General features: G+C 40.0%; 1 protein-coding gene across 1 annotated transcript in view; it reads right to left on the bottom strand.

Annotated features, from left to right (window-relative positions):
- Positions 1-11,312, bottom strand: part of LOC123972271 (junctophilin-1-like) — a 28,105-nt gene extending 16,793 nt beyond the window's left edge. Inside the window, exons 1-2 of the mRNA XM_046051645.1 lie at positions 10,641-11,312; positions 3,876-4,635 (exon numbers count right to left, since the gene is read on the bottom strand). Coding sequence (XP_045907601.1) covers positions 3,876-4,635; positions 10,641-11,019 — 1,139 coding nt within the window. The 5' untranslated portion in view covers positions 11,020-11,312. The remainder of the gene's footprint in view (positions 1-3,875; positions 4,636-10,640) is intronic.
- Positions 11,313-27,298: the final 15,986 nt, after the last annotated feature.

Below are 27,298 nucleotides of genomic sequence, written 5' to 3'. Positions count from 1 at the left end.
CTAATTTCCTACAGGGTACCACCAGCTCTTAGCTCTGGGTTAGTCCGGGTCTAAGCATGCAGTCATGTCTGTATGTATTTAAGCATGCGTGCAGGGAGGTACACATGCGCCTCCTGTGCTCATGCAGTCTGGCTGTTCAGTAACACACAATAACCAAAGAAACCACTGTTATAAGTTAACATCAGGCGTTTTAAAGTCTGAGACTGTGAGCCTCCCCTAAGACAAAAAAAGGAAAAAGGCTCTAACCCCCCCACACCAAGTTTACTTTACTTAGTTTCGCTCAGTTCCTGGATGCCTATGGGATCATGATTATGTTATTTGATCCCATCGACACTCAACAATTGAGCCAAGACAGTCTAATATTGCTGTTTGACACTTCACACTACACCAAATACATTAAAAAGTAAATTATTAGTTGGTGTCTCTGAACTTTCTCTTTAACCAATTTAGGTTAACATTTAGGCTATTCTATGTGATCTCTTCTTCATAACTAATAACTAAAGTCTAATATATTTTCACTTCTGTTCACCGAGCCTCCCCAGAGCCCCCCTGGGGAGGCCGGCCTCCCACTCTAAAAACCCTCTGGTATACATTATACAGACATTAAAGGATCAGGACAGACTTCTTATGTCCGTCTGAGCACAATGTCTTCTGCAGACTCATGAGGACTGTCTGAAGCCACTGATGTGTGCCTTCTGCTGTACTCTTATTCTTGCAGCACTATTTTTGTGGACAGTCTTAGGTGACACAGTGCCTGCCCCCTGAACAGCGCAGCAGAGCTCTGTGCATGATGACCTAACAGCAGTTGTCATGACCGAAACCTGCAGGGTTGAATCAAACAGATCCTGAATCATCGTGTGATCAATTTAAGATACTAGCTGTTAATAAGAGGTCTTTATCTGCGTGATACAGCCCCTCTGCTCTTTCTCCTTGAAGCTTCAAGTTTAAAAGATAGGCTCATGATTTTCCCAGTCTGCCATAAAACAATGGTAAGGTATTCTTATTTGTCACATACCCATACATGTTGCGAAATTCATTCTCTGAATTTAACCCAATCCTCAATGGAGCAGTGGGCAGCCGCTGTGCAGCGCCCGACCTGATCTGAGCCAGTGTCACTGGTCAATGGCAATGACTGGAGAACCTAACATGTTTTAGGGCTGAAACGATTCATCGATTAAATCGATTACTAAAAAGCATCGACGCAAAGTCTTTGCATTCGTTTAATCCATATAACTATATAGCACACTGTTTTGCACGGATATTTATTAATGTCACGCTTAGGCTGTATGAAAACGACGTGATTATGATGGCACTGTTTGCAAAGTGGAGGAAGAGAGAGAAAATAGCGAGGGACAAAGAAGAAAGTGTCCAAAGTATGGGATTATTTCAAGCTAAAAGAAAACAACAACTCTGTAATGTTACAGTCTGTCCACCGTAAAACGAAACTTATGTCGCCAATGGTAACAGCACGACTGCGCCCAGTGCCGAAAGCAGCCAGCGGACCACCAATAAGGTAACAGTAATAGTAACTTTAGCATTTAACTGAAATCCGCCGCCGCCAAGCAAAAGTACTTCTTGAACGATGCATCTATGAAATAATCTGTAGAAGCTTTGCATGCTAAAATCATCGTTAGATCGGGGTTTAAACCCGTGACCTTCTTGCTGTTAGTTACCGTGCTGCCCCAATAGTCAGGTGTTGAAAGAGGGTTTGCTTGTGTAACCAGCCCCAAGTTGTTCTGCACGATCCTGACTTGAACCGGGAGGCGGACACGCTGACGAGGACGCTAAAGCCCATGGGCACTCGCGCTGGTCGCCAGTGCATCTCTTAAGGTGTCAGGGAGTGAGGTGTACTCACTGCACAACCTTGCTGACTTCCATTACACTTGTAATCATTACTCCTGTCCATGAAGGACCTTAAAAGATTTCTTCCTAATCTGCTTCCAATGTCAGTGACAGGGGACAAAATCCACAGTTGCTCTGTACAAAAATGGATTTTAAAGTTTATCTGGAGTTTATATGAGACTTCAATACAGCTAATCAAATCAAATGGGAATCATCCAGGTCATTTTAATATAAAATGCCCTCTTAGTGTTACCGTCTCTTCAGTGCAGCTCAGCATGGAAACAGTGTCTGGAGAAACAAGAAGAGGGAATTTATCAAAGCAGATTAATATGTGTCGATTGACTGATACTAATAGTTTCAGCTCCATTGTTGAGCATTAATAGAGAAAATGTGTGTGTCCAACTGACGATAAACTAACTTTAGCCTGCCGTGTTTGCTCTCCTCTCTGCTCATCCCAACCTGACAGTGACTGACTGCACCGTTTTTTTTGTCATTCATCTGAGCTCTGAACTATTGAACTGTGGCATTAGGACACAGGTGTACAATCAGTGAACATTCTTTCAAAATTCAGTGAAGCAGACAACTCTGTTCTGTGTTGTGATTGAACACTGTAGAAGCTGATTTCTCTATAATATATAGTGATGTCCTCCGTTTTCTTGTCAATATGTAATCAGTGGTGCTCTATCTGTACTGCATCCCCCATCCTCCATATAACTGGCCCTTGTGGTGCAAAAATTCTTGAAGCACTTTAAATTATTTATTTATTTTTTATCTATGTTTTTATTATTATTATTATTATTATTATAGTTTAGTCTGAACCATTTTGTAAGTTTTACTAACTTAGTACAGCCCCACATATCATGTAAACCTGTGGTATTGTCATACTGGACTTTGCTGCAGCACCTCTTTTCACCCTGTGTGTTGACTGCCCCATTTTAGCTTCAGAGCATCTTACTTCTCATGCGCAGTACCTAGGTAAGGACTACTAGCCAATCAGAAGCAAACAAGGTCAGGTCCTGACTCTGACAAGACAGGTAGTGTGATCCAAAACAAAGCCGGCAATCACAGCTTTGGTCCAGCTGTATTTGATCCCGAAACAAAGGCAGAACAATGCGAACCAGTCGCGAACTTGACTGGAGCAGGATGTTTCAGAGTGGTAAATTCTTAATTTGTAACTAATTTATCTTTCATAAGTAATGTGAGGGGAGGCAACAGGCGAACATCTTGTCACTGTGTGTGCTGCAGCTCAGTGTGTTTCTCCACCAGTGTTGACACTACCTTCTAGGCGAGCATTATGCCGTGTGTTACATAGTGATGCAGATAGGCTACGGAAGTAAAGGCTGAACTACAACAGAGTTTTTTTCAGGGAGTTCAGGAGCAGTAGGGTGAACTTTGGACTTTAATGCAAACGCTCCGTATCTGTATAGCGCCTTACTAGTCTTTTCTATCCACTCAAAGCGCTTTTACACTACTGGTGGAAGTGTTCAGTATCTTGCCCAAAGACTTGCAGCCTGGGGATTGAACCGCCGACTAAGGGGCAACCCGCTCTAACTCCTGAGCCATAGCTTTACTATGCTATTATATGCACAAATAAGTATATATGTATATAACAGAATAAAGAAAAGGGAAAAAGCCAAAAACAACAATATGACCTCTTTAAAAGAACAGTCCTCACTTTAGTAACCAGTCTACCGGAGTGGCCCGTGTCCACCAAAACGCTTTTTGCCTGCCGAAACTGGATGAACTTTACTGGATGTCAAAATGTCAACAGAGTAGAGTACTTGCGACTGGGAAAAAAAATGCTCTGCGCTCAGCACGGAAAGTACGCTCAGCGCCTCGTCACGCTGCTGGCATTTTTACCAGGCTGTAAAACCGCGGCATGTCATCCCCGATTACTCTAATGCCTCACCTTCTGTAAGCTCTCTACAACACCCTATCCAATACAAAGGCAGAAAAAGTATTGTTTACAGATGATGCATTTAAAGGTGATTTAATTGAGTCTTTCTGAGATTACTTTACACAAAACATTTTACCTGGAGATGGCAATTTCCACTTTGGTTCTGGCAATGGCAGCTGCTCTAACTGCTCCCTCAATGGCTCGATCCACCTTCTGTTTGGTCTTGGCGTTCTTCAACGGGATCAGCTGCTTCCTGATGCCCCGGGCTAGCACGTTGTTCTTGTACTTGCCTTCTTCCTTGGTGCCATCAGGAAAGATGGTACAGCCGTAGCCATGGCGCTTATTGTTCAACCACTCGCCTTCGTACTTCATGCCGTTAGAGCGCTCTGAGACACCAAAGCCGCTGCGCTTGTCGTTCTTCCACTCGCCCATGTAGGACTCGGTGGTGGTGGCATCCACGTTGTCCTCCAGAGGCAGGTAGTCATCGCCCTGGTCTCCGTCTCCAAAACTGATGGTGGAGTTGGCGTCACTTGAACTGATGCGGCTCATGGTGGTGTCACTGTGTGCTGAGCTGCGTTTACTTGAAATCGACGAGCGCGAGTCAGATTTGCGCAGTCGCTGAAGACTACCGAAGAGGGAGCCACGGCGAAAGAGACCCTTCTTCTTCTCTGAACCTTCTCCGTCTGAGTGGAAGTTGAGTACAAAGCCACCGCGTGTGCCAGCAGGGCTGTCAGACAGGCTATCACGCAGTACTGTACCATTACTCTGCTCGCTGCGGAGGGAAGCCAGTGAGGTTCGTAGAGGTGAGCGGATGACAGAGGCCATACCGTATGGAACACTTTGACGTACGCCGTAGCCATGACGCATCCCACCAGTCCACTGACCCTGGTACGTACCTACAGCAAGAACAGAGGGAGGGAGATCCAACAGACAGTTAGTGAACTGTAAAATAAATACAGAAATAAAACAATCTGACAGAGAGGGATGGATAAGCAGTGGTGAAGTATTCGGATCATTTAATAAAGTAAAAGTACTAATACTGCACTGTGAAAATACTCTGTTAGTAAATGTTACTAAAGTAAATGTATGCAAGTATAATCAGGAAAATGCTCTTAAAGTATTAAAAGTACTCAATGCAGAAAGAAAAATGTCCTGTGACTGTTCTATTATTATATAAGATTATTATTATTATTATTAATCATGCATTAATGTAAAAGCAGGATTTTACAGTTGTAATTGTGCAATGCCGTCACAATAACCCAGAGCCCAATGTGACACCTTCACATGCCTGTTTTGCCTAACCGACAGTTCAAAGCTCAAAGTGATAACAAATAAATTAAACAATTTAAAGGAATCTTCACATTTGTGAAGGTGGAAGCATTAAATGTTTTTACAAAAAAAAAGGTCTTAAACCAGCAAAGTAGTTGGCATTTAATTTCACTATCAGTCTAATAATCGTGTCAGTTGTAGATAAAATGTTAAATGTAAAATGTTGGGTAGTTTAATTTACAACAAAACATATTTGATTAAGTATTCATATGTTCTGCATGTAAAAATCTTACTTTGTTAAGTAACTGAAGCTGTCAAGCTGTAGTTAAGTAAAAAGTACAATATCTCCCTCTGAGATAGTGGAGTAAAAGTAGAAAGTGGCATGAAAAGAAAATACTCAAGTAAAGTACAAGTACCTCAAATTTGTTGATTGTTGCAACAGTAGCCTTTATAGATTACTGAAGTCACTGAACAGATTAAAAAGATAACAATAAATTTATGTAGCTGATGCTTTTATCCAAAGCAACTTACAACAACAAAAAAATTACCTATCTATATGAAGTATCATGGAACTTCATCAACTATGCTGAACTGCTACATTTAGAAACAATAAGCGATAGAGAAAGGGAATAATTGTGACAGGCCTAGTAAGGTGATCATATACTTGAGCTTTTGCTGTTAAATAAATGGGCATCTACATTGTATTTCCATGTATTTCCATATTTACGATCTTAGGAAACTGTACTGAAACGAAATCACCTTCTAACAAGACAACACCCCAGAGCCCAACACCTGTACATTTGTAGAGTGTACTTGAGTCTGAACAGTATTTTGACAGCTTGGACATAAAAAAGTTGTTAGGTGATAAAATAGTTAGCTTTGTGGCCTGGTTAGAAGAGCTCAGACTATGGTCCTGATGGCTTCAGCTAGAGAATGTGAGCATGTGCTATTTTAAAAGATAGAAGTAACTTGAGACACTGGGAAGTCTGTTGGCTGTCCAAACATAACTCCTAGTAGCTATCTTGCTATGTGGAATAAGCCTTCTCCACAGGGGCAGACTGAAGACACTGGCCTAGCCTCTGGAAAAATCTAAGAAGAAAAAAGACTCAGTGGCCAAGCTATATTCCAGAAGTTTCTCAAATGACTCACAGATCTGTCAAAGTAAAGCCAGACCCTGTCTGGGAAATTCACTTTACACATAGAGAGAATCTGCAATTTGGATCTTATTCATTCATTTAGTGGAGTCCTTGGTAAAAATAGTAATGCACAGTGTTGGCTGGCATGTTTACTTTCCATGAACCTTCCCCACAAGTAGACAATAAAGACGGAGGTTCATAATTCACTTTAGACCAGTTTGGATAGGATTAGTAATACATGGGGCTTTAAATGATTTGTAATAAATACAGCAGTTGTCCTTGTTGTTTAGTTATTCCTGTGCAAAACTGGAGTATTATGTTCATTTGTAAGGATTTGTACGTGTTTTCCCAGGCTTTCTTTCTCCCCCTAATCCTCTGTTCCTGAAAAGTAAAGTCTCAGTTTTCTTTAAGATGCATAGAATAGAGAACTGGTATTGTAACTGAGCATCCTGTGTTCGCCTAACTATATAAACTTAATAAGGAAACGGAAAATAAGCCCAAACTTCTGAATTTAAACATTCCTATTTATATTGAAGATGTTGCTGTAACACACTACACAAAATAAAACCCCTCCTCAACAGCCTCTTCCCTCCCAAACAAAGAAATTTAATCTCCCTTAACTGTCCCTCCCAGCTTCCTTACAGAAGATAACAAAAATGAGAATTTATTCATCTCGTATTGTGCCAAACTTTAGTAAACCAAACATATCGGGTATGGAATTAATCTGTAGATGCTCCGGTTCAAGTTGAGACCAAACTTTTAATGGCTATCTGCTTTTGAGCCACGACAAAGGCCAAACTCTGGCCTGCAACAGACTAGGTGTGCTTTGTGTTTAGCCTAGCGAACTGCCAAAAATGCCTTTTGCTGTGTTGTAACGCACAGACAAAAGTCTGAGCTTTACGATAGGCTCGGTCAATAAAATCTTTTATTTCATAAATTGTGCATCAACACAACCACGAGGGGTCCTTTCTAATACAGTCATAAGGAAATATGACAAATATGACTATCTGTACTCTCTCTACATCACTCTTTACATCACATTACTGTATATTATGTTGCAGTATGATGCACTGGCACCAATATCACTGATCTAAAGATATTGATGCAGAAGTGTGCCTTTCATTTACTACATTTAGATGTTCTGGCAGTTCAGTCTATTCAGCCAGTTTATGGCTGTTTGTTATTTGAAATATGAAACAGATCGGACATGCTACAGCTTGTGTGTTAAAAAGGCTCAGACTCAAAGCACTTTGTTTCATGCTGTATCATCTCTGTTGTCACAGCACTTACTTCAGTCATCAGTCAGTCAGTTTATGACTGATTCCTGAAAAAAATATCCTACCAATAGTACTTTACAACACGTTTAATATCACAGAATTAAATCAGAATCATGGGGCACATATTGTAATAACATTATATGCTGCATTCATTTACCTGCTCTATTTTCTTTTACTGTTGCTGCAAACTCAACACATCCTCCATCTGTTTCAGAATTAAATCCAGCAGGTTCAGGGGGCATAACGCCTTATTTCCATGGAAGACTTTCATTGTCAAATCGCTGCAGGAAGTGTTTGAGTTTCAGCAGCTTAACAGAGACAGAATGAAAGGCAAACGAGAACTAAATTTAACAGTGCCTGGGAACAATATTTCTGTTAAAGTCAGAGCTGCAGCGGTGGAATTAAGAGATGGCACTGTTGCTGAACTGATGGATTTAATGTTTTGAAATATAAATTATGCTGAATTCACCATATCAGCCATTATAACTCAGGTAATTTGGTTCAGTTCTTGTCCCCCACCTTTACTTAGTTTAATACGGGTTTTAGGAGTTAAAACTCAAACTGTACACTTGACATAGGTATGTTAACAATGCACCCACACTTGTTAAGTGAAAAGGGTCACTGAACTGGCTGTAACCTACTGTACTAAACACATTAGGCAAATACATAATCTAAGCTCTACAGCCTAATATGACATTAGCACTGCTTAAACGAGCAGTTGAACCAATGATCAGTGCAGTCTTACAAAGTCCTATTGGCAAAATCCTAATGCATTGGATAATAACAACTTAACAAAGTAAGATGGATTAATTCCTGCCACATCAAGGTGCAGCACAGAGCTAAAGATAGAGGGAGTAGGAGAGAGAGGGGCCCCTTGGCTGGGAATCAGAAATGGTTTCATATAACCAGTAGTGGGTAAAAGTAGTTCCATAAACCTTTTACAACTACAGGAGGAGGAACACATTAAAGTAATACACGGGAGTAAGAGCACAGGTTTTTAGTTGAGTAAAAGTTATGAAGTAGAATTTGTTAAAAATACAGAATAAGAAGCGAAAGTAAACATGAAGTTCTAATTGTCGTTCTTGTATTACAGCGCTTCATGCATTAGTTTGCTTAGTTTTTGTAATAAGTCTGCTCCAGCAATTTAGTATTGCACTTCTGAAAGTTGGGGGACTAAAAGAGACAAAGAGATCTCATCTTTTAGTTCCTACGGCTCAAGTTCCAAAAATGCTGGATCCTACACTTCCCATGATGCAACTGGACAGCCTCTTTTGTTGGTAATTTTTATTTCTCAGAATTGACAAAAGCTGTGTAAAAGAAGCTCATTTTTTAATCCGTGATATTACTACAAACCCTGAGTTAATGTGACAAAGCATGACTACATGGGAAACTGAACACTGTTTATTCCCTTTACTTCCAGAACATGGCTGAGCACCTGTTGGTGTCCCTCAGTTTATCCATTTTAATCATCTCACTAAACATTCATCAAATGTGTTGGTTCACTTTTGATATGTTAGTGCTGGCAAATTACAGATTCTGGACTGGACTCAGGGCAGATTAATAGGTTGAACCTCTTGTGTAATTGCCATTTATTGTTACCTATTCTCAGTTAGATTATATGGGATTCAGATCATTAACAGATTAGAAATTACAATACAAGTTTATACTTGGCGGTAAGTCCTATATAATGTTGGTTAATTGATCAATCTGATTTGCTGTCCAGCTCTACTGCAGATACAAGCTAACATTGTGCCATCCTGCTAGAAGCTACGACAGTCTGTTGACCATAAGAGCAATGATGTGTATAAATAATTATCTCTTTATCAACAATCAAACAAGTATGTTCAAAACGTATGGAGCTCCAAAGTGTTGAATATTATATAAAATAATAATTATGAAACATCACAGTTGAATCAATCACTTTTGTGGAAAACATATTAATAAAATATTTTGTGAAATAATTATTTAAACTCAGTTTTTTATTTATTTATAAAATGTTATTTCATCCTTCTTTGAAAGTTTTATCGGATATCATTTCTATTTCATTCTAGACATTTTTATTTCAAAATGCCCTTTTCAAAAGCCTGCTTTTATGTCTTAATGCCACTTTGTTTTCATAATGTCACTTTCCCTATTTCCAGAAACATCGCAGACTTCGTGGATGAGGACCTACTTGTTGGTGCCCAATACTCCCTGGTAACCCGATTAGAGTTTAACCTCTTTTAAGACACTGACCGAGCCGTTGCATGCATGCTGGATTTTGGATCGCTTTGAGAGATTTGGTTGGTGTGGGATTACATAAAAATGTCAGTATTTTGTGCATTTTCCTTGATAATTAAGCAAGTAGACATATAGTAGGCGACCATTTGTTCCATTATAATCGAATTGCAATATTGTTAACAATAATCGCAGTATGACCTTTTTCTCCAAACCATGCAGCCCTAGTCCTTTAAGAGAGTGCAGTAAATGTTTGGCTGGTGAGAAAGGTGAGAGGGTGGCATTGACAACACCACTGTCATGAAAAGTAGCATTATGAAATATTACATGAAACAAGATATCTAGAAATAATTCTTGTTGAAATAAAAACAGAAAAGAGGCATTCTGAAATAAGATGAAAATAAAGAAACAGAAATATTAACCACTAAAATTCAGTTATTATGAAAATGAGTTTTAATAGTTTCTTCAATAATTTCACAAACTGTTGGTCAATTTATGTATTTTACACAGTTTATTCATGTGATTATTTATCTAATTTTATCTGTTTCATTTATTTAATACTGAACATTTTGGAGTTCCATATATAACATGATTTAAACTTTGTTACACAAGCCATAAGCTTATGTTGACACCCACCACCCCACTCCACCCCTTAACCCAATTTTGGAACAAATCTGACAAACATATGCAGATCAGTGTTAACTGAGACGCCACAATGGTGCATCCCTCCTCATGGCACCAACAAAACAAACAAACACAACTAAAGCACAGTATGATAAAAAGTCAACTTCCCGAAATAAAATCACTGGTTTCACATACTATGAATCATTTGGTCTGCAGCTAACTCAAATGTTCCCACTTTGTGTGTCCGTGTGGGTGTTCACGTGTGCACGTGCACAGCGTTTTTGCTGTATTTTCTAAAAATAGGCATATTAATATGTTCCAACATTGAAAATGATTTACTCGCATCAGCATCCACGCACCCTGCCCCCCTCATCTCACCTCCATCACCGTACGTCTCCACGCCATATCCGTCCTGCAGTCCGTTAGTCCAGGTGCCCTCGTACCTCGCAGGTGTGTTCAGGCTCTGTCGGACTCCGTAACGGCCCTTGAACCCGTGCGTCCACTCCCCCCGGTAAGTCCACCTCCCCTTCATTTCTACGCCGAGTCCGTGGCGTTTCCCTTGCGCCCAGTAGCCCTGGTACACGTTCCCGCTGGGCCAGGTGTACACGCCGACCACCTCGAAACCGTTGGACCAGGAGCCCGAGTACTCGCCCTGGCCCTTGGGTCCGGTGCACACACCCTGGCCGTGGGCTTTTCCATCCTCCCAGCCGCCGCAGTAGGTGCCACCATCGTCAAAGTCGAACCGACCGCCCGTCATTCAGAAACGGAAGGTAAAAGTACTGCTCCGTGGCTTATTATGAAGTCCAGAGTGCGCGGGTTGTTTTCAGATGCGAGGTGAGTTGACAGGGAGGAGAGCAGCTTTCGGCGGAGGTGTGAGGGGACGGGGAGTGATGGCGGCAGTGCGCATCAGCGGTGCCGTGCCGGTTACTTTAAGCGGGACGTGGGAGGGTGAGAGGCGGCCGCCACGGCTGCCAGAGTCGCTTCTCTGCTGGATACTGGAAAACTCTCCCACTCCTCTCTCTGAAGTCAAGGTTGTTAAGGTGCCCGTGATGAAGCAATGGCAACGGCTCTTCCTGTTTGTCTTTTCAAAATAAAAGCAAGCCATTCAACCCATAGTTTAGGCACCTCTCTCAACCTTAACCTCTTAAGAAAAAAACGCCTAAAATAACATACCTAAAGTCAATCAGAAATAACTCCTCAACCATTAGGCCGAGATGCATAATTCTGGTCTCCTTTGATAGATCAGAAGCTAAGGAATGTTTGCCATTACAGAGTAGGCCTGCATGGAGATGTAATAAAAGAAAATATATTTTCATCCTCGCCTAGTATAAAATATACATTTCAAAACCATCATTATTATACTGTTGGTTTTTTTTTGTTTTTTTTAAATATACCCAGGTGAATGTCCATATTTTGGCCAGATTTACTGTTTACATGTTGACTTTTATTGGGAGTTTTCTTCAAAACACTATTAATGTCCATACAGCCATGTTACAAATAACATTAAGTGCCCATAACATTGAAATATTAATAAATCCAGTGAATATTGATCAATATTCCTATTACCAAAAAAGTCCCATGCTTTACAGGCCGATAACTTGAGATCCTATAGTGATGTATATGGTACCAATTGATTCATCTCGGTCAGACCTTTCTGATACATGATGCATGTCTGTAAGCAGAGATTGCAGAGGTGCTGGAAGATGCTCAATCTTGTCACAGTAGTTCTTTTTAGCGTCTCTTATAGTTTCCCCCGTTGATCCTTTTGGATAGTGCAGAGTTCCTTGTGATCTGTTCCCATAAAGGCCATCCTCTTCTTCTTGATGAGAAGGGCCTTGATTTCTTTGTCAATCGACGGTTTATTGTTCTAGACGCAGCTTACCTTTTTGGAGGGTACAATGGTGTCCTCACAGAAATGGATGTAGCACTTGCCACCACAGCAGATGGACAAATAAAAACGGTAACAACAGTGGCGTACAAGAACTCCCACGACTTATAATAGGGTCTCAATCCTACCGTTATCAGTTCAACATCAGGGGTGCAAATACATTCCTTGACAGTAACATGTACAAATTTCATTTCTTAGAGTTAATAAAGACAACAAGACCTCTTCCTGTCTTCTTAACGCTCTGTTTCCACCCATCTGCTCGTATTAGCATTCTTTCTCTGTAGGCATGCTGGCTGTTCACAATGGTGGTTAAGTGTCTCCATATCTCGTCCGGTCTCATGTGTGCAGGTGGAACTCCAGCTCCACACCGGTATTCCAGGAGCTTGTCACAGGTGTAAGCGACTATTTTATCTGTAAGTATTTTATTGAAGAACACAACAGAAAACATCCAAAAACACCATAACTTAAATTTTGCAGCAGTGCAAACAATCTCACACAAAGAAAGTACACAAAAGTAGTCAAGAAAGTAAACAAAATCCAAAAGCAAGGCATTGCAACGAGAGAGCTGCTGCAACAGGCTACCTACCACTTCTGTGTATGTATCTATGCTCTGTTTTCAAGGTTGAATCAATGTTTTTGAAGTAACTGTTCATTTAGCAATATGTTGTTATGGCTGTAAGTCAGTTTTGTCTAGAAACAATAATTTGTGTAATCCCTCAGTATGTTTTCCTCTAGTTTTTAACTATAGTCAAAATAATACAGACATTGTGCACTTGTTAAATGAAAAGTTTGTGATATAATTTAAGATAACTAAAGGGGGTGATGGGACACCCTTTGGTGTGAGAGACCCGGGTTGAAATCCACTGTGAAACACCAATGTGTCCCTGAGCAAGACACTTGCTCCAGTGGCATGCGACCTCTGACATAAATAGCAATTGTAAGTCACTATGGATAAAAGCGTCAGCTAAATAAATAAATGTAAATGTTAATGTAGGGTGTTTACACAATAAATTCCAAAACTAAGTGTAGAACTTGTAATAATGACTAGGAATTAAGTTGGTTAAAAGATGTCAGACATCATGCGGTGATAATTTTTTGTTTGCTTTATGAACAGTATAAACAGACCAAAGGACACAAAGAACAAACACAATAGGGGGGTCTCGTACGAAGGGTTCCTGGGAAGTATGGCCTTTATTTTTTAAAATAAAACTTTTTTAGGACTAAAAAATGGCAAATGCCATCTGCAACCAGTTGGGTTCTATTCAAAGCTGCTAACATTATGGATATCTAAATTTAGAAATTTAGTAAACGACACCAGCTGTTCTCACTGTTACTCAAACTGTACATGTAATATGTGCACCAAAGAACAACTCTGGAAATAGAGAATATATTCAAGGAAGTAATTGTTGTAAATTAGGTTTTGGTTAATCTATCCGAATTGTCCTATTAGTAGTAAGTATATGGCAACAAATCGAGCATTATGAAATAAGCTTTTATTTTGAAAGCAGAAACATCACTCTTGCTTGTGCTTTTCCGGCTAACTGTGAGCAGCTTCATGAGGCTGACAGGCCTTACACATCCACACAAGACAGTGATCAACAGTTTTTATGTAAGATCTGTAACATCAATCAGCATAGACATCTCAGTGTTTATTGATTCTGACAGGAATTCAAATACTGCTTGTAGATTTTACTATTTGAACGCCATTTATTCAAGTTATTTACATAGCCCAATACTAGAAATCACACTTTGCCTAAAGGGATTAAAAACAAGTTGAATTACCAAAGGTGGACATTTTTAAATGAAAATAAGATCAGTTAAACGGTAAACAGTTGTAATCTATAATTTTCCAGTGCTGATTGATGGGTATGAACCTGCCTGGCGTGAAATACGGTAATTATTATTTTTATGATGCTGGTTCTGGGGTGTTCAGGTGCAAAGCAGTGAATCCATTATACTAACAGATATTTAAACTGGGACAGGCAATTAATTTCAGAAGCGTTTCTGTTATACTTACATCCCAACAGCAAGCACTAAATTAAAAGCTGGTATGCCCTCACTGCACAGGAAAATGTGTTTTGGAGCAGTGGTTTGAAGGAAAGGCCTCAAAGGAGGGGGTGGGATTTTTTTTCAGTTGGATACTTTCAATATCTAGGTGTCTCTGGTTGGTTTCTTGAACTGCTAGCTTTTTTGTAATATAAGATCTATAATGGTTGTAAAATAATTATTTCTGTTGCATGTCACACAAACATATTACTGATGCAACATTCTGTTTTCATTTTATGCTGAACTTGTAATGTATTTGAAATGGTATTTTACCAAATTAGTTCATTAGGTTGCAACGATTAGCAATTTCTCCACATAATTCCTACAAGTTTACAGTACTCTGTACTTTTGTATTGATGGTGGCTGCGTTAAGAATCAATCTGCAGGAATTGTAGGTTGGTAATAATTAGGAAGGCCTCCAGTGAAAATCATGTTACTGCTTTCATTCCTATGATCAGGTAAATTAAATTAAACAACTAGAAGCCTCTGGAAAGTGCACCTCTTATTTTCTACTTTTTGTGTCTTAAAGGTTCAGTGTTTCAGTTTTATGACATTAATGGTGATGGCTGCAAATTGTAACAAGTGGTTCACAGTGCATTCACATGCTTCTTGGATGGTCGTATTTCCTCGAGTGCTTTCCACTGTTTTGTGGTTGAGCGTGAGTGGAAAGACTTCCATCAGCTCTTGAAATGTTTTGACATAACATTTTGACAACACAACGGTGTTAAAGACCATTGTTTGAAGAATACCAAGGAGTTGAGTGCTGAATTTAATGAAATTAATGATGTGGTTTCATGGGCTGTGCTGATATGAACTGAAGTTTTCTCAGTTGTACTGTCAAAAATACAACAATAACCTACATATTCCAGTAGTACATTCAGTTAGCAACACCAAAAGCCAAAATCTACTTTATCTATCGTAACCAATACCAATTGATGGAGTTCAGTGTTATGTAAATGCTCCATATTTGTATCATCTGCATTCCCCATTCACACGCAACAGAAACTCATACACTGGCGGAACAGCCACCAGGGGCAATTCGGGGTTCAGTATCTTACCCAAAGACACTTTGACATGCAGCGGATTGAACCGCCGACCTCCCGGTTGACAGCCAACCCGCTCTATCTCCTGAGCCACAGCCGCCCCAAATGTAAGTTAGCTGCTAGCTACAACATGTTAGCACACCTAAAGTATAGCATTAAATTAATAAATTAATTAATAAGTTAACTAAATATTTATAAATTCAATAAAGCAGAACCAAAACCTAAGACTTTGGCTTTATTATTTGCAATATTAGAACCATAACATCATTGTAAATGCAGTGAGAGAAAAGGTTACGACGTCACATGCAAGACTTTTGGGTTGTGCTCTTTGTAATTATGTATCTTCACAGTCTTCTACTTCAGCAGTTTTATATCAAAACGCGACGTTCTTGACTTTTAAATGTACATTTTAAATTGACCATCGTCATTTGTGTAATTTAGAGCACATTTCAAACAGGATCAGAAAATAAGTTCTCTCTCGCCATTGACTACCATACATATTTTTTCCAAATTAAGGTCCCATGGTGGTCCACTTGAAGGGGAGGGACTTAGGCTCTCTGCACTGCTGAATTGAAGCAGTGTTTACCGGCTTCTCACGACCCGCCCTACTCTGCTTCTGATTGGCTAGTAGTCCTTACCTAGGAACTGCGCATGTGCAACTCCCAACAAAGATCTTGTAGAGGTGAGATGTATCACTCCACAGCTAAAACGAAGCCTTCAACACAGGGTGAAAAGAAGAACTGCAGCAATGTGCAGTATGACAAAAAAATATGTTGTTTTAGGAAAATTAAACCATGTAAACCTGTTCTGGTACAACCCCTTAATAAGGTTTTGAACCTGAAAATGAGCATAATATGACCTCTTTAAATAAACAAAATGTTCATTGTTAATTAGATAAAAGATTTAGCAGCAGGTAAGGTGTATGCCTATATGGCCAGGCCCAGGATCTACTGCTTGGTTGTCCTGCACTATACTTTGTTTGTGTTACAACCTACAAGGTTTTTATAGTTTATTAGCATGTCTTGTCCCATTTTGGATTAAATCTGTTTCTTTGTTTTCTTTATCCTTGTTTTTATAAATATGTTTATGTTTTTTGACTAAATGAAATGTGTAGACATTTTCAGTGTAATGACTCCCCAAAGTAGTAACTTCCTTTAGATGTAGTAGTAAAACTGTAACACTAGATGGTGGCAACAAGCCATCTGGATTAAACAACAAAAGGAGAGAAAATATGGAGAGAAACAGGGTGAAATGTAAATTGAAGGCCTGGAAATGGGCTTGAGAAAGAAAAAGAAAATTCTTTGTGATGGTTTATTGGCTCACAAGAGAACCAAGGTATGTAAGAGTGTTTTTTTCCCTCACAGTACGCTGGATGCAAGTGATGTGGGTTATTGTGTTTTCCTTCCTCATGATGGCATTGTTGTCTTATTGTTACTATGAACAAATACAGACACAGTGATGAAAACCTAACTTTTACATTAGCTTAGTGTCACAGTAACATGATGGTGCAGCCCCTGGGAGTCAGATTTAGCGCAGAGCAGTATTTCCTTTAATACTGTTTTGATGACAGAATCTCTGGATAGAAAGATGTACCTGAGGCTACTGATGGGGAAGAATTGTTTTCCTGGCCATATTTGAAAACTTGGGAAGCCAGAAGATCTCACATTTGTCCCCAGAAATGTCACAGTGTTAATCATAGACTGTATAAGTGTCAGGTCTGGTAACTGAACCCAAGAGCAGACTGGAGCCGGAGGTGAATAGAATAGTTTTATTAGAAAATAACAGGGAATGGTAAGCTGAGGGGGAACAGGACAAGGTCCAGCTTCCGTAGGTGAGGGAGAAGCAGTGGGAGCTGGCAGGCAGGGGAGACCGGTGATCCAGGCGAACAGGGCGAGTTTCCTGAAGGCGAGAAACAGAATGAGTCAGCGGACAAACGGGCTTAACTAGACAAGACTTAGTGATCAGAGGCTGGTGTGAAGCGAGGACTGGAGAGTTGGCCAGGGTTAAATAGGAAGTGGTGATGAGGCAATACCACACAGGTGCTTTGATCCTGACAGGGAATAGGTTTGCCGCAGCCGTGAGGACCCGGAGACCACACCCACCAAGCTCTAGGAAACAAGGAAGGGAAGACAGACAAAAACCAAAACCCATCAAGCACACAGCTTCAACACTCAAAAGGCAGAAAACAAATAAAAGATCACTCACACACACACAGTCGCCATACGTGATCAAGGTCCATGAGGCGTGACAATAAGGTGTTAACAGACCTATAATCAGATTTTACGTGGCCAGAAAGACTGGACAGCAGAGCTACTATTTATCTACTTATTGATTGAAAGGTTATTTCTGCCCTGAAATGACTTGATAATATTCATAAGGGTTATTTCTGACCGATTGTAACCCACATAGTACTTTTTACCTCTTAAAATACCATTAAATGGCCAAACAACTCATAAAATGGAGTATTCTGCTTGCCAGAAAGTGATTGCAGCCCCTACACTTAATGACACTTCATTCAGAAGTGTTATATTTTACAGATTATAAAACCGAAATTGTCCCCCTTTTTTATTTCATGTACAATAACATTATATTTTATAATGGCATACTGACCACCAAACCAAAAATGTCCCCGGATTTCATGTCAGAAATCTGGTCACCTTAATCCAGAAACAGAACCACCTCAGCTGATGAACTCAAAACAGTGGAGCAACGATGTTGCAATGACCACAAGCAAGTGACTGTAATCTGTGATTACTGTGCTGACTAATTTGCATTAGGTGCCAAAAGTTACAGTAACTAGAGTAGGCTATATGTAAGATAGTACAGGAAAAACCATCCCAGTCCCTATCATCCCTTGATACATTATCTATTACCAATTATCCGTGCAAAGTTGCGGGAGTACTGGAGCCAATCCCAACTGACATTGGGTGAGAGGCGGGGTATACCCAGGACAGGTTGCCAGTTCATCACAGGGCTGACACACAGCCATACACACTCACAATCTAAGGGCAACTTAGAGTCACTAATTAATCTACCTGCATCTCTTTGGATGGTGGGAGGAAACCGGAGCACCTGGAGACAACCCACACAGACACGGGGAGAACATGCAAACTCCACACAAGTCTCACTCACAAGTCGTCAAACACTTCAAATATGGTCAGTGGCCCTCCACTTAAAAACATGACACTGCAGGTACCCCTGTCCCCAAGTAGCGTCATTTGTGGATGACCCCGTCGTCATGAAAAGACACTGAATTTCCCCTTGAGAGATTAATAAAATATGTCTTCTTCTTCATTACACATAGAAACCCTACACACTCGGGTCCAATGTGATATATTATTTGTTGTGAAAATTCACAATACCAGACAAAATGAAGTCTCAAGCAGAGAAGATGATTTTGTGGACACTTCCTCTGTCTGATGCTGCTGCTGCTCTGTTTCTGCTCTCTCATTTCCTCCCTTGCTTCTCTCCTCTGGAGGAACCTCTGCCCACGTTTTGCATTTGCCATGTAGTATTTTTAAACGTGCGAAAAAAACAAAACAATTTCGGACGAAAAATGCAGACTTGGGGCCTGATTTACTAAAGGTTTGCGTGAGTAAATACATGTGCAAACTTGATATCACCAGCAAATTAGCACGTAAGCTGATCAACTAACGGTGTGCACGCTTTCTAAAGCGCAAGATAGCAGCTGTTGTTCATTTCGTACTTTTGCCTTAATAAATATGCAATTTGGTGTGACCTGCAAATACATTTATTTAATACACGCAATGTGATCTTACAAGCCTAAACGCAATTTCATGTGAGTGCAACAGCATCTGTATTTAATACGTTTGAGAGGAAGCTGCAAACCGCCAAGTGCAGAGATGGCTGCTGTTATTGTTGGGAGAAGGAGACACAGCCGTAATGAAAGAAAACGTAGAGAAATTAACAATATTAGATAATATTATTCTATATCTAATATATAGAAATACAATTATTTTATTTTATTTATTCGATGAACTATATGAATAGAATTTTTTTGTTTTTTCCTTTAGCTTTGGCAACACTTTTGTATTAACATTCATGGCAATAAAGCAAATTTTGTTTCGACCTGACTTCTTTTCTCCGTGAGATGGAAGAGTTTAGAAAGTTGCGTGGCGCTGCAGAGAGCCCCCTGCTGCAGTAGTGCACGGATCACGCATAAATTCATTAACAATCACCAACTGTTGTAATTTAATGTAACGTAGGTAAGGAAACGTATAGGTTAAAATACTGAAATAAATACCGATAACATTTTGGGCGGTTTTGTGTGCGTTTTGGCGGTTTTTGAACAGTTTTTGGGCAGGAATTCATCAGCAGGATCTGGCAACACTGGTTCCCCTTCTCAGGGAACCAGGGTTACATACGTAACCCGAGACGTTCCCTCTGGCTGGATGAAGCACGATCTGCTGGCATTTCCTCGCGTCTGGGTCATTCCAGTAGCGGTTTCTGCTGGGGTATCCCAAAGCAGTTTTTCCAGGTGTGCTGTCCCAAGTAGGCTACTTAGTGCAATCTCAGGCACGATTTCCACATATACTCGAGAGGCACTGAACGAAACAAACCCAGGTTTTTACGCTGTGGCTATACTTTCCCTCCCGACTCTCCATGGCGGAACCATTAAAACATGCAAAACCCTCATTTAAATACTGCCACCTCCATTGTGTTTGCCCCTGTTGTCATCTACGCAATAATTCTTAGTAAATCACCCATAACAGCTACTAAAATTGCATGTGCAATATTTTAGAATGCACACGCAATTTAGCACTCTTTATTCCGGATGTTAGTAAATAGGGCCCTTGGTGTGCAAAGGCCTTCATAATCTTTTCCTAAACCTAACCAAGTAGTTTTTTTTCCAAAACATAAGGAAGTGATTTTTGTGCCTAAACCTAGCAAAGAGCGACCATTTCACAACATTAACCACGCAAGCTTTATTTTGAAGGTCTACCTGGAATGGTGCATATTTATTATTGCTAGCTTGAGCAGCCCTACCATATTTATTTTTGCTAACTGCAAGCAGCAGTATTTGATGAGTTGGGAGTGAGGATGTGTTGTATAAACATGAAATACAACAGGTTAAGCTGAAATAAATGAATTAATTTAAAAGAATTCTGAAATAAATGATTATAAAAATGTAATTAATGGCAAAATTCTTTGACTGTTAATGTTATGTTTTGATAAGTTTACAAGCAATGTAATTTTGATATACCTAAGCTGCATTATATAGGGATCTGAGGTTGCTGGAATGATATTTATGAGGTAATACTGCTTTTAGGGGTTGAATAAGACCACACTCGCTTGGTCACTCTCTGGAAAATTGAGTTGCCTCTGAACACCACAGTAAGTTTTCCTTCTTCACAGCTGACATACAGGCTGGAGTAGATGTGAATGGAAGGTCTGAGGTGGTCAGTCAGTGATAACACTGGATATTAGGCCACAAAAGGTGAACAAAACAGAAATAATTATCATGTGCAGCAAAGCATTACGATTGTAAATTGAACGGCCCAAAAAGCGGTGGCCAACATTGTTTTTCTCTAAAATGCACCTTGAATTGCTTAAACTGACTCTACAGAGGCCTGTAGGGGCATACTGTATGCTTACAGCAGATAGACAGTTCTACAGTATTTACAGCTGTTGCAGCTGAGGATATGCTAAGAGTGCTGCAAATTTTGTGTTATTGTTAATGGCTCATTTTAATAACATTTTAAAATGTAAAAACTGAAAAGATAAAAAATTATGTGATGTTTAAATAAATAATTTTATGCTTTCAAACATATTCAATCAGAGGAACAAATATATAAATATAAACATTTTATTGTAGCCAGCCTAAGGCACACCTGTGCAATACCCATGCTGTGTACTCAGCTTCCATGGATGAGGGTGGATGGATTATCTTGGCAAAGGAGGTGCTCACTGACACAGATTTTGACAGATTTGTGAACAATATTTGAGAGAAATAGGCCTTTTGTGTACACAGAGAAAGTGTTAGATCTTTGAGTTCAGCTCATGATGAATGGGGTATAGTATAGTTGCTGAAGCAAAAAGTGTTACAACCATACTCGGTCTCCCCTACAGTCAGGACCTTGGATGTGAGGAAGTTACACATGGGACAGCCAACCCACATGGGAAGACCAACCAACTTTGAATGCCCATCATCTAGGTCCTCCTTTATGTGTGCAGTTTTTTTCAAGGATGTTACATACATGTTAGGACTGACCCCGAATAGTTGAAGATTCGATGCTCCGATGGGCGGAGCTTGATTCGACTGTCAATTTCACAGTCGAAGCTTCGCAGCAAAACAAGGATCACGCCATTTTGGCGATATGGGGGTGCTGAACATCTGACTTTACATAGAACTACCAGTTTTCTCCCAATAAGTTAATATACAGCCTATTACAATATACATTTCAATGTTTAATGCTGTAAATAAACAAAGAATAAAACTTTCAATATATGTTTTTAAAGTGCGTGAATAAATCCAAAATTTTAACCCTAACCCTGGGTTGTCAGTGCACATGTGTAGGCGTAGCGTGTGTGGTGGTGGCAGACGAGCCCCCCCCTCCGGCTCGCAATCGCCCTGCACAAAATGATTCGACTATAGGCAGGACTCGACGATTCTGATTTGACAATGTAAATCCTTAGTCAGGGACAGCACTAATACATGCAAAGAGCCCCATGTGGCTTCCCATGTGTAAATTATGTCAGAAGCAAAAAGTCTGATATCACCTTCATGCTGCAATGCACACTTGCATGCATGTGTTTAAAAGGTCATACCTTTTTACTTATCTATCTTTCTATTCATGTCCTTTGAAGTTTTCATGTTGATTCGTGTTTAGACTTACAGAGACTTGTTTGGTCTGATTTCCTCTTTCATCAGTGGCCTGTCTTGTGCAACCATTTGAGAGGAGGAATCCCCAGTCTATCATCTTGTACTACTGGATCACTGTTTCTTATGTAATCTTCCACAGGTCATGTCTTTCATGTCCTGTCATCTCTTTGTTTCATTTCATTGATTTCATTTTCAGTCTGACTGCAGTCCCATTGCCTGCTTCTTACACACTCTTTCTTATTGCGAACTCCATTCTTCACAATTCCACACTGCACCTAACACTGCAAATGAACACCCACCACAGTGGAGCTGCTCAGCAGCGGGATCAATAGATATTATTTTGAAAAACATAATTTTCAAAGGTAGAGACTTGAGATCATGCACTGTACTTGTCTGGGGAAAACAGGACAGGTACATTAGCAATGAAATGAAGACACTGATGGGCAAATTCACAAAGAATGGATTGTGGCCCCTGATAGCACCTTAAATTGCACATCATTTTCTCAAGGTCTGATTCACAAAAGATATTGCGCTAATGATTTTACAGTGCCCATGGTGGTACTAGAGGGATGTGTGAGTCAATAGCACCCACAACACCGGAGAAGAATTGTTGCTTTGTCCCCTCCGTAAGTGTTCTTCTAAGGGCGCTTTCACACCTACCTTGGTCCTGACTGTCGGACTTCAGTTTGATCAAAATTATAGGTGTGAAAACTCCCCTATGGTCCGGACCAAACAGACGAAATTCGGTCCGACGAAAAGAGGTAGTCTCGGTCTGGATCAAACTGAACCACAGTTCGGTTTGTTTCTAGTGTGAAAGCATTTTAGGATGCTTCGGGCTTTCAGACCATTTACAGGAAGTTTGGCGGTTCCCATGTGAACCGGAAACAAACAAATGCACAGAGAAATGCTCTGAAATAAGGACACAATTATAAATCTCCCGTGACAACTCATCTTTTGTAACACCGACGGCCACTATGGAAGCAAACTGCCACTCACATCTTTGGTCTGTCCTCAAATGAAGGTGCAGAAGGACTGCTTGCTGTCTTCTCCTTTCCTGTCGGCCATGATATAATGTTCGCACAAGGAGGACATTTATTTGGCGAATTTGAAGTAGCCTAGAATTAAGTTGGTGCTGCAGGTACGCTACTAATGCCATAATAATAACAACAATTTATTGGCAACGATATGCATATGTTCATCCCAGATTCATTCATTCATTACTGCCAACGCTCCTCGCGGAGCTGTTTACAAACCAATCAATGTCAAGTGTTGGGAGACGCAGCCCACTGAGATGATAACGACAGGACGAAGGTAGGGAAGAAATGATTACCGCTTTAACGACAAACCATGGTAAAATTCCTGATGGTTATTAATACCGTACACATTTTAATTACCATGATAACCGGGTTCGGTTACCGCGCTATTATAAACTCACAGTAAATACTGTCCAGCATCAACCAAAGTCTCCCAGAAGCAGGTGTGCATGTGCAGTATGCAACGTTGGTTTGTTTGGGTCAATGACAACACGGCTGCAGAGATTTTTCCGTCACTCTGAAGTCTGGTCATATTTTAGTTTTTATGAAAGAAACTTGGAAATTGGAAACAAAAAAACAATGTTCTTCTCCCAGGGCTGGGGAATGAGGCAGGGATGCAATCTCAGATCCAATTCTCTTCAATCTATATATCAATGAATTAGCGAAAGAGCTGAGGGAAACTTGATTAACTCACGCAGGGTAGGTTAACTTTTAGCTTTGGTTTGTCTGTCTGACTTGCTAACAGTTTATAAACTGAAGCTCTCAACGCTACACGTTTTTCTGCTGCTGTGTGCGTTGTGTGTCTGCAGACTATTCGTCCACTGCACATGATAACACAATACACAGTTTACTCAACCAACCAGCATATGTTGTTCATTTTAAATCCAGCAGCTATCAAATTAGTTGTAAAAGTGTCAGAACAGACTCCTTTGTATTTATGTCAGTTGTTGGGCTCATTGCAGTTACTATCACTGTCTTCTAAAGACATTTGTTATCATGTAATTGTGCACGGGGTTATTGCATTACCTACATAACATATAATATAAAATCTTGATGATGCACACTTAGATTATTACACTTAGACATTATTTTGAATATATCGCAGTTAAATCTTTTGTTTCTATCACTATCCCATTGTCTATTGCACCCTTATGCTGAATTTCACTGTGCTGGTACTGTGCTATGACAATTAAGTTCAATCTAATCTAATCATGAACACGTATTGGAGCAATAACACCTCTTCATTTAGTCACTTAGAGATCTGTTTAAGGGAACATTTTGGGAAATACTTATTCACCTTTTTGCTGAGAATTAGATGAGAATATCAATCAAAACCGTCACGCCTATATGTTGAATATGCACTGTAGCTAGAGCCAGCAGCTACTTAGCATAGCTTAGCATAAAGACTAGAAGCAGAGGGAAACAGCTAGCATAATAAAATCTCAACAAGTTTTCTTTTATCTTTGTTGTAAATCTGTTTTTATAATGGGACAATGCTATAGTTGAGGTTTGGTTAAGTTTAGGTACAAAATCCTTGGTTTGGTTGAAGGGATTTGGTTAAAATATGTACTTTGATATGGTTAGGGAAACATTGTGGTTTGGGTGAAAAAATACTATTTCATCAATGGTCAATTGTTTGTTTTGGTTTTTATACGGATTACAAAAATTTATGTTAATTAGTAAATCTTTAGAGGTTCTGTTAGGTGGGTTTTGGAGGTGGTCTTTCAGCATCTTTCACACCACCACCCATAACAGCTCTTACGACACCATCAGTCGTAAGTGCTCCAAAATGGCATCTGTTTATGTTCAAGTAACGAGCCTTGTAATAGTCTTTGCACCTTGAGAGGCAATAGCGAGTCACTGTAGCGTCCAGTCTGCCCTCAGTCCACCATGAGAGGGCGAAGTAGAGCCGTCTTGAGGGCTTGTCAATCAATGCTGCTGCAGGAGATGCTCTTCTCTATCCCCAATGTTCGCCTGGAGTTTCAAGTCCCACGATTCCCCTCCCCCCCAATGATGAAACACTCTGCACAGTCTGCCCATCCACTATAACTATTAGAAACAGTATTACTGCGGTTTGTTATCGTCTTTTATAAATTTCCCTTCTCCCTCCCCGTAGGTCATTACACAAGGCGATGATTCTTTAAATTCAATGTTGCAGAAGAAGCAACGCCCGCTAATCCAGGAAGACATAAAGCTCTAAAGATCAGCTCTAATGTTACATGTGATTATAAAAGAGCAGAGGAGCAGAATCGTTTAGAGAAATGCCTGGCAGAGGGGGAGGAGGAGGTGCATTGCTGCCTCCTATTTGTTTGGCACATGTGACCAGAAACTACACAATGTACCTTTAACAACACATTTTTTATTAACAAGCCAGGTATTGTAACGCCTCACTAACACAGGCCTGAGGTGGGATGTAAACACTGACCAGAATAAAATGGTTTACAGTTGAAGAAAATGGTCTCTTAGTCAAGAGCACATGTTTTCCTTCACACTGTAACATCTGCACATCAACCTTTTGTTGTTTATGTAGAAAGAGATTCGGCCTCCCCTTGATCTAGGAAAGTCTGTTTGCTCTGTTGACAAGCAGCAGTTCATCCATTTTGTTGGCCAACATTTGCCAGATGTATTAAAGGGAGTGCATTTTTTAAATTCCCACGGTTGCTTTTGCGCACTTCCCTGCAAGTCCCATGGGTAGCTGCTATTCTTACTAAAATCTCTGCAAAATGTTCCGGCTTTGTAAAAAAAAAATAGAGGAGACGTTTGACAAATGAAATGTTGGATGATCAAAAGTCCCTCCCAGGTGAATGTATTGGGAAATGGAGAGCTGAATAATGAACAGAAGAAGTACCAGAGAGCACAACTGAGGCTGCCATCTTTAACATTTGAACAAATACATCTGCTGAGCATGGTAGCTGTCAAGGAAGCTATCAACCCCTCACATCACAGTATACACCATACACTTTAACAGCTGTGGCTCCTGTGGTAGAGCGAATCGTCTACTAATCATAGGGTTGCTGGTTTGATTCCTATGTATAGTATCATCATGAGCTTTGGATAGGAAGCACTCTATTGCACCTGATGAGCATCTTCCATAACAGCCTCAGTGTGTGAATGTGACAAGTTTTGTAAAGCAGTTTGAGAGACCAGAAAAGTGCTGTATAAATACAGCAAAAAAGTCCATTTACCATAAAATCATAAACTAATGCAGAAAACACACTGATGTTCACACAACACCGTACATCACCGTAATATTGAGATGACAAAGGGACAATGCACATGAATTTAATAAATTGTACATATAATGGCTAAAAATTCCACACCTGTTGGCCAAGATTTTGTGACAGTCATAGTTCTGCATAGTTCTTAATCAGAGCACCCTGCAGCAGAATTTATAGTTACACAATAAAGCATCTAAAAACAGAATGACCCTTCAAATGAAAGAGTGAATTCTGTAAGGTGCCTCACAGCTCTGTAGTAGCAGAGTTGTCATGCATACTGACAGTGTGCTGAGGTTGTTAGGAGAGTCTTCACTAAAGCTCATACCTCCATGAAAAGCCTTTTTGTATGGGGAAACTGTGAAGATAGAATACTGAGGGAACAGCACCAGTGGTCATTCGTTTCCCTCCATTACACACCTACAGTATCACTATGATTGGAAGATGTTTTTGAAGATTTCATTTGATGGTCCTTTTTATGAGAAAACAACTTAGATCTAATTTTTCTTAATATAACAGATTTGGAATTGATATATAAGTCCCTTTCTGTATTACAATAAAACACAAGTGTCACATTACATTGCCTCTTTTGTCCCAAAGTCAGATTGATTCTTGAGTGTTCTATTACAGCCCAGCTGGATGAGAGGAGAGGTTTTCACAAGTGAGATTTGATTGTCTCCCACCTAAGCAGCACCGTAGGATGAGAGGAAATAAACTGGTTGAAAACATTTGCCAGCTCATTTTAAGACTTACTACCTTCTCTGGGGAAACTGATTGCTAGTCGTTCTACCTGTCTTTCTGAAATGTTCAGTCTGTCTGGTGACAACGTCTGCAGAAAAGAAAAAAACATATAGCAGGTTGTGTTATTTCTACATGAATTCAGTTCAATTAAATTTTATTTATATAACGCCAAATGAGCCAACAGAAGTTATCTCATTACACTTTTCATAAAGCAGGTCTAAACCA

The sequence above is a fragment of the Micropterus dolomieu genome, linkage group LG06 (assembly GCF_021292245.1).
Source record: "Micropterus dolomieu isolate WLL.071019.BEF.003 ecotype Adirondacks linkage group LG06, ASM2129224v1, whole genome shotgun sequence".
NCBI lineage: Eukaryota > Metazoa > Chordata > Actinopteri > Centrarchiformes > Centrarchidae > Micropterus > Micropterus dolomieu.
Note: the sequence above shows the minus strand (reverse complement) of the source record. Positions and strands in the feature narration are given on the sequence as shown.